The sequence below is a fragment of the Phocoena phocoena genome, chromosome 5 (assembly GCF_963924675.1).
Source record: "Phocoena phocoena chromosome 5, mPhoPho1.1, whole genome shotgun sequence".
Lineage (NCBI taxonomy): Eukaryota > Metazoa > Chordata > Mammalia > Artiodactyla > Phocoenidae > Phocoena > Phocoena phocoena.
In genome coordinates this window covers 45,225,641-45,238,791 of record NC_089223.1, presented here as the reverse complement: position 1 = coordinate 45,238,791, position 13,151 = coordinate 45,225,641, and the positions used below count along the sequence as shown (strand labels likewise).

Genomic DNA, 13,151 nt, shown 5'->3' with positions numbered 1-13,151 from the left:
ACAAAGGTAAAAAATTTAACATTTATTGAGTGCTTACTATTTGCCCAAACACTGAGCAAAGCACTTTCCCATCACTGTTAGGTTCCCTATAGGACTCTCCAAGAAGGTACCACCACTTATCTTCAGTGCCAATGGCATGGAGGAACTGAGCCTTGGGGATGGTGCAAGGCAAGTAAGTCTTGTAGTGAGTTTGCAAACCCAGACAAGTCTGATTTCAGAACCTGAGCTCTTACCCACTAGGTTGTAATACTTTCCTGCTGTGCTGAAAGGCTAAAGCAAATGTCAGCAGTTCAGCAAGTTGAAACACTTGTTAACAGAATAGAGCAAGTTTCTATTTTCTGGTTGAGTTGCTTTTAGATGGCATGAAAGAAAATGTTCTCAATTTGGTCACAATGGCATTTGTCTCCTATTATATTACAAACTACTTAAAAATTATCAGAATTTTATCCCTTGAATCATTTTAAACTCTGCCGTGAACCCTCTGTTCAATGCCTTTTGACTAGCTAGATTGGTAGGTACTTTGGTCAATTATACCATCTCTCTGCTTTAGTGACATTGCACTTTTTGATATCTTGAGAGAGAATTCCCTTCTTATTGCTTTCACTGCTGTGCATTTAGCAGTTTGTCCTGTCCACTTGCACTAAGGGATACATCCCCGATGATTTGTGCAAACCTTTCTCTGAAGGCAATTTGAATATGAGCATGGCTCAAGCTATACATGGCAGCTCTTCTCAGACTTTAAGGTGCATTTAAATCACCTAGGAATCTTGTTAAAATGCAGGACCTGAGATTCTGCACTTTTAACAAGCTCTCAGATAAAGCTGATGATGCTATTCCATGGACCACAATTTGAGTACCAAGGTACTCAAAACTACCCAGTTTTTCTTGGGTCTAAGAGAAAATCTGGTTTGATTCCAAAGTCGGGGGAAAAAAAACCTACCCCATCATTTTCTCATTTTCCCTAAGTTTTTATATATCTGATCATAAAAAATCAGGTTTGATATAAACCAAGTTGTATGTTTTTATGTTTCCAAACAAAGGTAAAACTATTTATTTGTATATAAAAACTCTTTTAAAAATAAAATGTTTCCACTTGGGCCCTAAATCTATTGTTTCAAAACATTTTTCTTCTTGGCTTCAAAGTTTTTGAAATGTATACCCCTATTGTAAATGAGATCATGGAGAGTCTGACTTGAAACTTCTAGAATCATCTGACCACCACAGAGCTGCCCATTTTCCAATCCTATCTTGGCGCCGGCAGGTATAAAGTTTCTTTGGTCAGTATATGCTAAATCCTAAACGCTGAACATTAAAAAGGAACAAAATCACTTTTAGAATTGCTCTGGAATTAGCTCCTTGACCCAGCAGTTCTTTTTTAACAAGAGCCAATTGTGGAATTTCCTAAGTTTATTCAGAGTTCTCTTTCAGGTATCTTTGTTCCTACTCTCTTCCTGTTGTTGTCAGCGTCACTCATTTTTTTTCTGACAAGGAGATATACAGTACCTATAACAGAGGCAAATGTAAAACTCCTACACTTGGGTCCCCAGATCAAATTGCACAAGTGACACAAGTGAAATGAATGAGACATAGTCAGAAATGACCATATCAAAAGAAAAAGAAATTGTTACCTGAAAACTCAATGTAAGTGACCAGAATAATGTTATTCTAAGGGGCTTCCTCTAGTTTGTATTGGCAAAGCCATACTTGGGGTAGTGTGATGTTCAGATGTGTGTGCATGCGAGTGTGTGTGTGTGTGTATGTGTGTGTGTGTGTGAGTCAGAGAAGGTAGGGGGAGACAGAAGCAGGGGCAGTCGTGATTTAGGAGAAACAATGAAAAAGATGAACAAGTTTCAGAAAGATAAACCAGATGGTGATTTATCTTTTTGAAGATAAGTGATGGAAAAAAGACGGTGAGAGAGCCTCAAACTGTGTTATAGATTAGGATATTTACCTGTGAAACGTGTTCATTTGGGGTTTAGAGTAAAAGTTAAATCTATTGATAATGGATGAATGGGTGAATGGATGGATGGACAGACAGACCATCTATTGAACACATTCTACGTGCCACGCACTCTGCCAAGAATTCTACATGTACTAGATGATTTTATTCTCCAAAAAAATCCTTTAAAATTAGTATTATCCCCATATGAAAACTGGTAAATCTGAGGCATAGAAAAATTAAGTGACCTGTCCAAAGTCATTGACCGGGTGACTCCACAGTTTGTGCCCTTAACCTCTAGTTTATAACTCTGCACAACAGCCATGGAGGTTCACTGCTCAGATCTCCCTCAAAGAAATAACTTGCTGGCCAGCTGGGAGAAGTGCAGTTAGCTGACATCCTCCAGCTGTTAACACCCTCAGGCTCTGTTTCAGCTTTCTACCGGAGACCATGATGCTTCTGAGAAGCCCCTGCCAGTGACTGGGCATGGCGGTGGGGGGAAGGGAGGGATGGTAGGGCCTGGATCTCTGCCCACTGTGGAGCTCCTCTAACAGACAGTCTTTTCTCAGGACCTGCCATTGAGTTGTCACAGACCCTCAGATCAGCATTGCACTCTGAAGCTCTCCTCAGTGGGCAGGCCCACTCCTGTCTCCTCCCTACTTTGATTCAGAGAAAAAAAAAAAAAAAGAAAAAAATTTTCTTTTATTCCAACACCCATCTCAGCATCTGCTTCCTGGGGGGCCCAACTCACACACCCTATCTTCCAATATTTGAAGCACTATCAATGAAAGAGCAATTGTTTTTATATGGTGATAAGGGGTTGAATTAGTACAAAGTGACTGAAATATTAGGGAAGCGGCTTTCACATGCACAGAAGGACTTTCTAACCAGAACTGCCCAAACAACAGAATGGGCTGCCTCAAGACTGAGGAGTTCCCGGTCACCGCAGTCATTCAGGCCAATTGGAGGACTGCTTGGCTTACGAAGGTATTATGACATTACCATAACCCCACCCCATACACTCTGGAGCATCTAAGATGCTAACATCTACAATGCTAACTGAGTAGCAAAAATCAAATTAATTTAGGAAGCCACACCAGGAAGACCAAACCTCTGATTTTTCAGTGGCTCCATGGGTCTGGGTTCACACATCCACACCTGTACACTCCTAGGGCAGCCCAGGGGTGCTCTAGGACAGATGAGCCATTGTCCACATATTTTTCTTTCTTTTTTTTTTAATCAAAGATATACAGATTGCCAGAAAACACATGAAATAATGCTCAACGTCACTAATCATTAGAGAAATGCAAATCAAAACTACAATGAGGTATCACCTCACACCAGTCAGAATGGCCATCATCAAAAAATCTACAAACAATAAATGCTGGAGAGGGTGTGGAGAAAAGGGAACCCTTTTGCACTGTTGGTGGGAATGTAAATTGATACAGCCACTATGGAGAACAGTATGGAGGTTCCATAAAAAACTAAAAATGGAACTACCATATGACCCAGCAATCCCACTACTGGGCATATACCCTGAGAAAACATAATTCAAAAAGAGTCATGTACCACCATGTTCATTGCAGCTCTATTTACAATAGCCAGGACATGGAAGCAACCTAGGTGTCCATCAACAGATGAATGGATAAAGAAGATGTGGCACATATATACAATGGAATATTACTCAGCCATAAAAAGAAATGAAATTGAGTTATTTGTAGTGAGGTAGATGGACCTAGAGTCTGTCATACAGAGTGAAGCAAGTCAGAAAGAGAAAAACAAATACCGTATGCTAACACACATATATATATATATGGAATCTAAAAAAAAAAAAAAAAGGTTCTGAAGAACCTAGGGGCAGGACAGGAGTAAAGACACAGATGTAGAGAATGGACTTGAGGACACGGGAAGGGGGAAGGGTAACCTGGGACGAAGTGAGAGAATGGCATGGACATATAAATACTACCAAATGAAAGATAGCTAGTGGGAAGCAGTCACATAGCACAGGGAGATCAGCTTGGTGCTTTGTGACCATCTAGAGGGGTGGAATAGGGAGGGTGGGAGGGAGATGCAAGAGGGAGGAGATATGGGGATATATGTATATGTATAGCTGATTCACTTTGTTATAAAGCAGAAACTAACACACCATTGTAAAGCAATTATACTCCAATAAAGTTGTTAAAAAAAAAAGTTAGACCCAACATCATCTCAAGATAATTTAAAAATTAAATCAATTTAGACATTAAAAAAAGAAAAAGAAGTGCTCCTAGCAAGTGAGTTAAGGCTGTGGGTTCATTGGGCCCATGGGCTATTTGGCCAGATTAAAACCAAATTGCACATGTGCTTTATTAAACTGAAATCTAAGGTTCGGCATCTGATGAAATTCTAATGACACCCTCCACTGACACCTGGTTCTCAAGTTCAATAACTTGCATACCAGAGCAAGAAAGATTCTCCTCCTCAAAGCTGTTACTTTCCTCCCTTCAAGACACAGCCACATTAATGAGGGGGCACATACTTGCCCTCTTCCAGGATTCCCATGATGGTGAGATTACATAAGTAATCATATATTTCCGAGAGTGAAATATAATGTGGGAAAGCCTGGTAGAAAAACAGTCGGCATAGCATCTGTATATAAGAAGCCATTAATTAGATCTGCAAATATTTACTGAGCACTTACCAAAGGCTAGACTCTCTTGCAGCTGCTAGGAACACAATGATGTGCCCGACAGAGTCTCTGATTTCCTGGAGGATATATTCAAATGCCATGGAGAAAGCCCATTGACCCTTCACTGAGAGAAGCGATCAAAGCCACAATCACTGACTGTGATCCTACAGAGTGCTGTGGAGCCTCCAAACCGATAACCCTTTCCCTCACTCCCACCCCCAAATTCCTGCAGCATCCCTGCCATTTATAGGCTACATTTTCAAGAAATACTTTACCATACTACTATTGCTCTGAAGCAAATTCATAAAATTTGCAAGAGGAGTTTTAAAAAAGCAAGCTCAGCAATATTTGGGGGCTTTTAAAACCGATGATGCAGCTGACCTCCTGGAGACAAAGGCAGTGGGAGGGCCTTACTGGTCTGAATAAATAGGAATCTCTGTGCTGAGAACTCACAGTTGAGACCCAGAGCTGACTAAAGTCTGAACTCCACCTTGACACAGAATGAGGTTCACCCAGGGATCTCTGCTTCTTGTGCTGCTGGCCTGCAGCCTCTCTCCAGTCCATGGTGAGAACTTTCACTTATATTGTCATTTGTGCTTTGAGCTGAAATGGTCTTCAGCTGTTTCAATTTTTTTTTTTCCATCAGAAAATGAGGGGAGATGTGAATGAAGGGGGAAAAAAACTGCTCAACTGCTCCTAGATTTCTAAAAGTAAGGTACTTAGGGATTTAACTCTTAGAGGCTGGAAACATCTGTATTATTAAGATTGTCATCCAGAGAAGGGGGGAGATACTGGAGATCCAATGTCCATGGGACTTACACTCGGCTTGCCTATTCCTGGCCTTTTTCAGATGCAGCTCTGCCTGTAACTAATTCTCTCCAGGTATCTCTTCTTCGTTTTGCCTTTCACTACCCCTTCCGACCAAACACTTTATAGGATTTAGAGATTATTCACCTCAACCTGTTGGTCTCCTGCAGGGAACGTCTGATACAATTTTATAGGGTCAGCTCTGACACGAACCATTGTATGTACAGCAGGGGTACTCAAATACACACTTTCTGCCAAGAAGCAGACTTCCAAGTCTAAACGGGGAGGTTTTCTTTGTGTAAATAGGTAAATATCTAATTGAAGTGGTAAATTTTTGTACAGCTGAAGGAATCTGATGCATGCACAGGATGCCACGCTCTGCTCAGGGTAGAGGACCAATTTTTGTTCTTAAAATGTGGGGATTTTTTTCCCAATTTTTATTTCGTTTCATGTTATTTTCATTCTTCAAGACCCTCATCCCTCTTTCCCTGCATGAAGCCTTTCCATTGCTCCTGGTAAAGTCCCCTGTTCTCATTCATGCAGTTTGGGCCTTGGGGGAAATACAACATTCTATGGTATTTTAGTTCTTGTTCACTTGTTTCCCCCGCTAAATCGCAGACACCTTGAGAGCCTGGTCCCTTTTATTTGCAATTCTGTGTCGAGCACAGTGGTAGGCACTGGGGTTAAAGAAGGTAGAATTCCTTAAAATGCATGAGATGGGTTACCTATACAAGTATCTAGTACTGAGAACTTTTGTTGTGGAAAACAAATAGTCGAATTTTTACGATTGGCTCTTTTTGGGTAATGATTTGCAACTGAGTTGGAGGACCAACATATTAAACAAAAACAAAAAATATCATCGTGGTATTTCCTCGGAGAGACAGGGAGGGTTGGTGGGCTGGGGAGTATGATAAGAGGGAGAACTCTGTTACAGCTTGTTAATGCTCCAGGGACTCGGAAACTAGTTCATTTCCTTGGTTTTTATGTGTTGGGGGTGAAGATCAGTCAATTTTATGTTGCCTTAATTATAACTGAGTTGTCAGTCCCCACCATGACCATTCTCAAATGTTATTATATGGACAACCATCTGAGTACCAGTATAATGCTATCACAAATTTCAACAGGTATTGTGTTTTTAAAAAGCTAATTTTATTTTTAAGGTTTTGGCAGAAAACGTTTGAAAATAAGCCAAGATGAACAGAAATGCACAAACTAAAGGCATATGGCTGGAGGCACCGACTTGAAATTTTTAAATCTTCAGATGTGCAGTATGAAAGATTACTGATTAAGTTCTAGTTATGAATTATATGCCAAAGGGACTAAAATAACTGATTCTGTGTTTATAGGTGTCCTGGAGACCTATAACACAAACTTAAAGTGTAAATGCATGCGAGAGACCTTCAACTTTGTCTCCATTTTGCTCATTGGAAAGCTTCAAATCTTTCCCCCTGGGAATGGATGTCCAAACACAGAAATCATGTAAGTTGCAATAAAACAATAATGTATGATTCCTCAAAGTGGTTTACTTTGAGTGTTGCTAGCAATTAATTCTCAAACTAATAATGAAAATCAGTAATACTTGTCAAGTACATACTTTGCAGGGATCCTGAGTTAATGTACATGCTTTATGCACATTCACTGATTTTATTCCTTCAAGAGCCCTTTAAGGTTTGTCTATTGTTACCACTCCTTTACATATGCAGAAACTGAAGCTTAGGGAGGTTAACTAACTGCCCTGAGTCACACCATTAGAAATGGACAGAACCAAGACTCTTATCTGTCAAATTCCAATTGTCAGCAGAAGCAGACACTTTGTTCTCTAGAAGTTGAAGAGCACGAAAATAAGTACCCACAGCAGTCCTTGGTCAGAATGTCTATCGTATGGAGCTGTCCTTTCGCTTTAGGTTCTATCAACTTTGAATCCCTAACTCTGTTTAAAGACTTAGGCTAAGGGGGTAGTAGTGGCTACAAGAAATTTAATAGATATTTTCTTTTATTGAAATGGTATAACCCCTTTCTTCTGTGACCCTCCCTTTTCTGTACACCCAGAGAAATCTGTGGATTTCTTTATTAGGGCATTTTCCATGGCACATTAATAAGACTTTACACACTCCACGTAAAGCCCCTAGTATAGTGCCAGGCACCGTAATAAATGTTCAGCAACTGTTAGCTGCAATTGTACCGCATCATTGTGTTGAAACAATCAGGTTTGTGTGTTTTGCTCTTTCACTCGCACCAGAAAACAAGTTCTTTATAGACGGGGATCAGATATTATTCATTTCTCTATTCCTGATGCTTTATCCCTTACCTGGCAAATAGGAGAGGCTCAACAAAGTTGGATTGTTGCACTGAATATTTTAAAGGGAGCTTGTAGATCTTTTGCATATCGCTGCTTAGAACTGTGATTTCTTCTTCCTGGATCTACCTTGAATAAACCAAGGTGTCCCACAGCACCTTGAAGTACAGACAGAACATCCTTCTCAGGGCACTACCAGCTTGGCTTTCATTAGCAGCTCTTCCCTTGGCTATTTTAGCCTTATGAAACATTTGAAAGCAGCCACTTTTTGTTTGTCCCATTTTGACGTTAGTGCTTTGGGTCTCGGACTAGTTGATTCACTTTGTTATACAGCAGAAGCTAACACAACATTTTAAAGCAATTATATTCCAATAAAGATGTTAAAAAAAAATAAGTGTGGAAATTTTTCATTAAAAAGGCATTACACTTCCACTACTATCTTTGACAGTGAAAATTCGGACTAAACCATGATTATTGCCCTCAAACTCGGAGACGCAAAGTATAGCCATAACCTGTTTAGGAGCAGTTCCTCTGGCTGTCTAGAGAATAGAGACTTCTTCCTTTATTTTTACCAGTTTCTCTGTCATGAGTCAAGTCTCTCACCTCCAACCAGGGGAAGTAATACACCCTAATTTTCTCTACTTTAGTTTTAATTGTTTTAACGTGACAAAAATACTTTTTCTTCTTAATTTATTTATTTTTGGCTGCGTTGGGTCTTCGTTGATGCGTGCGGGCTTTCTCTAGTTGTGGCGAGGGGCCGCTACTCTTCGTTGCGGTGCGCGGGATTCTCCTTGCAGTGGCTTCTCTTGTTGTGGAGCACGGGCTCTAGGCATGCGGGCTCAGTAGTTGTGGCTCACGGGCTCCAGAGCGCAGGCTCAGCAGTTGTGGCGCACGGGCTTAGATGCTCCGCGGCATGTGGCATCTTCCCGGACCAGGGCTCGAATCTGTGTCCTCTGCATTGTCAGGCGGATTCCTAATCACTGCGCCACCAGGGAAGTCCCCCCAAAATCTGATTTCTTATCTTCTCACCAGAGTCTGCATTTCTGAATTTTAACCAGATATAGAAGCAAAAGCTGCAAATAATTATGAGCAGCTCATAGCAGTCAGGAGTGAAAATACTGTAAGTCCACATGGTCAGAAATCTGTTTTTCTATCATGAACTCAGGAGCCAAATTGGAAGGCTCTGCCCAAGAACCCAACAGTTCTATGACCTCTGACTCTGTACTTTTCAATGACAAGAGTAGAGTTTCAACGCTAGATGGATGGATTCTTGCTGTTTGTCATTTTATAGCTAAACTAAGAGACACATCAAGAAATTGTGTTTTGTTTGAGGTCACCCCAACAGAGAGTAGAGTCTCCCAGTTTGCTGTCACCTGGGAGACCTCACTTCTTCCACTGCAGGTAAAACACTCAACACTGTGTCTGGCACTTGGTAACCATTCAGATCATGCCCATGTGGAACGGTGGCTAAAAGTGGGGGTTCAGGAGTCAGACAAGCTTCATTTGAATCCTGCTTTATCATGCATTTGTTGTACAATCTCGGACAAATTATTTAAACTCTCTAAGCTTCAAATTCCTCTTTTGAAGGTGAGGAAATAGTATTTCCTTTAGCACACGATTTTTGTGAGATTAATTGAGATAATTCATGTTACTGCTGAGCATCGTGGCTGGCACATATTCAGTGCTTGATCCATATCAGCTGATAATCATCCTTGCTGCTTTTGTTGTTGCCTAATTTTTAGAGCATTGAAAGCCTTGCTCACTGATGGTTCCACCAAATGCAGATGTCACTCAGAGCAGTCAGCTCTGTAACCTCTCCCACAATACATTTCATCAGATTTTTTTCTTCAAATAAAAGGTCTTCAAGAGAGTGTTTTCTATAGTCTATTTTGTTCTCCCAAGCTCAATGGACAAACACATTTTAAAGATATCGTGATACAGCTTTAGGAGTGAGCAAACCTTGGAGTCAGCTATTTGGTCCATCTCCAGTTCATGTAAAGGTTTTCAACACAATACTAACCTCTGACACATGAGAGTCTGTCAATTAATTTTCAGTTCCACCAGCTCACACATACCAGCACGCAAATGGGGTTTTTCTTATTCATCAGACCTCATGCTACAAATCGCCTACTCCAGATCCGAAACTGCCTACCTCCAATTTCACTTCACGTGGGAATCTTTATATTTATACTCAACTCTTTCCTTAAGTGAAGGACTGACTGCTTTATTATTTTTATTTATTTTCCCCCAGAGCCTGGATGAAGAATAAGTCAGTTATCTGCTTGAACCCTAGAGCCAAATGGACACAAAAACTAATGAGAGTGTCAAGGTGAGTCAGGCATATCAAGGGTTTGTAGATTTAACTTGTACTGAAGGGGTTCCCTTTCCCGGGTAGTCAAAACAGGGACCATTCTAAATTTATGAGACCTTCCTGAGACAAATGCCTATTCTTCACTATTACTTCTTATCAGATAGAGTTGGGGTGACTCATTCCAGCAGCTCAGTAAACTAAACTGGAAACCAGTGGGCACAGTATTCCTTGTGTGACATCTCCAGGGGAAAGCCGCAGTTTCTGGCAAGCCTTTCTCTAAACATGACTCTCTTGTTTTTTTTCACAGAAAAAGTGCTTTTTCAACTCCACCAGCTCCAGTGTTTAAGAAAACGATTGCCTGATGCCAATATTACCCCCAAGAACACCTGCATTCCCCCTTCATTCCTGCCCTCAGTTTTAGTTTTGTGTTTGTTTGGATGTTTTCCAGGAAAAAGATCTTCCCCATCTGCTCAAGCATGAGAATATATGTACAAATAACCTTGCAGAAGCTGACGGAGCAAACGAGATTTTTTTGATTACAGTACCCTACAAACTTAGAGTTTGCATTCCTAGTCATCAAGGAGAAAACTTTCTTGAAGGATAGTTAATGAGTTATAAATGATATAGGTTTCTTTCAAAAATATACCTGTTGTTGAGTGCTGAATTTCCCTACAAAATAAGGGAATGAGAATTTAAAACTCAAATCTGAACACGTGGCTTGAATTAAGGAGGAAATAATGGAATGCATTTCAATCATTTTACACCCTAGGAATGCAAGCTTCCATAAGAGATTTAAAAAGCTGCCTGGGAAACCCATGGAATTTCAGCCTTCCAAGAGACAGAGGGTTCACATAATAGATATCCTTCATTTAAAACTCACTATTGAGAGGAACGAGGTCCTTCTTCTACTTTTAAGGAGTTCCTTTATAAGATTTATTGTCACAGACAGAAGCTAATAACATTCAAAGATCCCCAGACTTAAATTCACAGAATATTCAGGAAAAGGATTTAAAGGGTGATAACAGATGTATTCTTTTATACATTGGTTTTGATGAACTTTTTTTTTTACTCACATCTTTTGCACAGACTTTTTTTTTTGTCTCTGGTATTCAATTCTTTAATGCTTCCTATTAATCAATATTCAATAAACTTGAGCAAATGTTTTACTTAACTATGAGCAATTCATTCTTAATGGAGCATTTATTCAAATTTAGCCATTCTCTGATTCTTCATAATGAAAAGTAGGATTTCATCATGTTAATTTTTCTTTGCACGCCTCTTGCTTTTTTACAGATGATCTAAATTATACGGCGAAGGGTGAGTGAAGTTATTCCTGATATCAGCACAGCAGGAAAATGCTTGCCCCCAAGAGCCTCTTCTTCTTGATATATTCATCACAATTTCTTCCATAAATGCCCAAACTCTTACTAAAACCCATTTTCACTGTCTCATTATATTAATTCTTAAAGTCTCCAATGTTTTCTTTGACAAGGTTTTGCATTGAATTTGACAAACAGAAGGAGCAGATACTTAAACTCCCATCCCCTGGTTCCAGCCTAGCTCTCCCACCACTGAACTAAGCACTGTGTTCCTGTCCCTCGCTCTCCCTGATGTTTTGGGAGGTCTGTTCCCAGGATGCTCAAGTTCCAAGCTATATCTGGTTCTCTCTTTCATTTTTCTCTTTCAGATTTATTTTTACTAAAGATTTCTTGGGAGTAAAGAGTACCTATAAATACTACATTTTCTATTGTCTACAATTCAATGATTATTTCTCTATTACAAACACACACACACACACACACACACACACACACACGGATTATAAAATGCCATCAAAATCTTGTATTCATTCTTTAGTTTGATTTTGATCTTCTTCGAGAATGCAGCAAGCTGAATATTCAGGAGATTCAAAAAAAATCTTATTATTGCAATATCAGGTGGGTTATCACCCCTGTTTTGCATATGTAGAAGCTGAGACACAGAGGGTTTAAGTAACGTGCTCGAGGCCTTACAGTTACTCAACAGCAAGTCAAACTTTGAACCCAGGCGGTTTGGCACTAGAATCCATGCTTCTGACCCCTCCACTATGCTGACTGTATATGGGTTAGAATATCGTCAGCTCCATTTTACAAAAGCAGGAACTGAGGCAAACAGACATTCACATGCCCCAAATCACATAACTAGTAAGAAACAAAACCAGAATCCAAACCCAGGGCCACCTGACTCCTAAGCAAATACTCCTAGTCATGACACTACACTGCCTTACTCTAAATGTATTTCTTACTTCAGCCCCTTGCCCCCTCCCCTCCTTTCCAGGGCCAATCAAAGCCAGAAGAAGGATGGGAGTTCCAGAGTGTTCAGGCCTTCCCCTGGGTTGACACATCTATTGAGTAAGATCCAGGGGGACTGGACAACTGAGAGGGCAAATGTGGAATGAAAAGCAAAAAACAGGCCCTTGAGGGCTTCTAAACTTTCTTAGCCCACAAGCACCCATTCACAGTAGATTTAGGGGTATTCAGCCTGATTTGGAACAGGAATCTTAACCCATAGTTAGATGCTGGGTCACTTATTGAGCCAGTTAATGGAGTTTTTGAGGAAAAGTGATCCTTAGCTGATCCGAGTGGGTTTGGGTCTAGAAGGGAGGATGGTGAGAATTCTGTAAGGCAGAATTTAGGTAATTTATGGCTATATACATATGTACACATACATATTCTTTAAAATCCATATAAAATAGAATTGAAGAGAAAATACAAGGTAATCCTGACTAAAATAGGATGTTCAACTCTGAAAAATGTAATGAAGGAGCTATAAGGTCAAGCTACACGGGATCTTAGGTGGAGAAAGCAGGGAACCTCTCACGACGTAAGTTGAGCCTCACTTGCTCTGCCCACACTCCTCTGAGCAGCAGAGGCCCAAGGAGGAAAAGATTCTGATTCTCCAAGGGAAGCAGAATTCTCCTTTCTCCCAACTGAAGGATTCAGCCCCACCTCACTGGGAAATGGATTGCCCCACAGTATGAGTTCTGTCCTAGTGTTTTCCATTTTCCATCACCTTCTTTCTGCAATTCTCCCCTCTCACTGAGATGTGCCATTTCACTGCTCCCAACTCTATGGAAGGATTGATGTAAAGC

At 40.4% G+C, this 13,151-nt stretch overlaps 1 protein-coding gene across 1 annotated transcript; it reads left to right on the top strand.

The window, feature by feature from the left end:
- The first annotated feature begins 5,108 nt into the window (after nucleotides 1-5,108).
- CXCL13 (C-X-C motif chemokine ligand 13) lies at nucleotides 5,109-10,383 on the top strand. Its single transcript, XM_065877213.1, has 4 exons — nucleotides 5,109-5,172; nucleotides 6,761-6,893; nucleotides 9,962-10,039; nucleotides 10,329-10,383. The coding sequence occupies exons 1-4, from the start codon at nucleotides 5,109-5,111 to the stop codon at nucleotides 10,381-10,383; spliced, it is 330 nt and encodes a 109-aa protein (XP_065733285.1).
- Nucleotides 10,384-13,151: the final 2,768 nt, after the last annotated feature.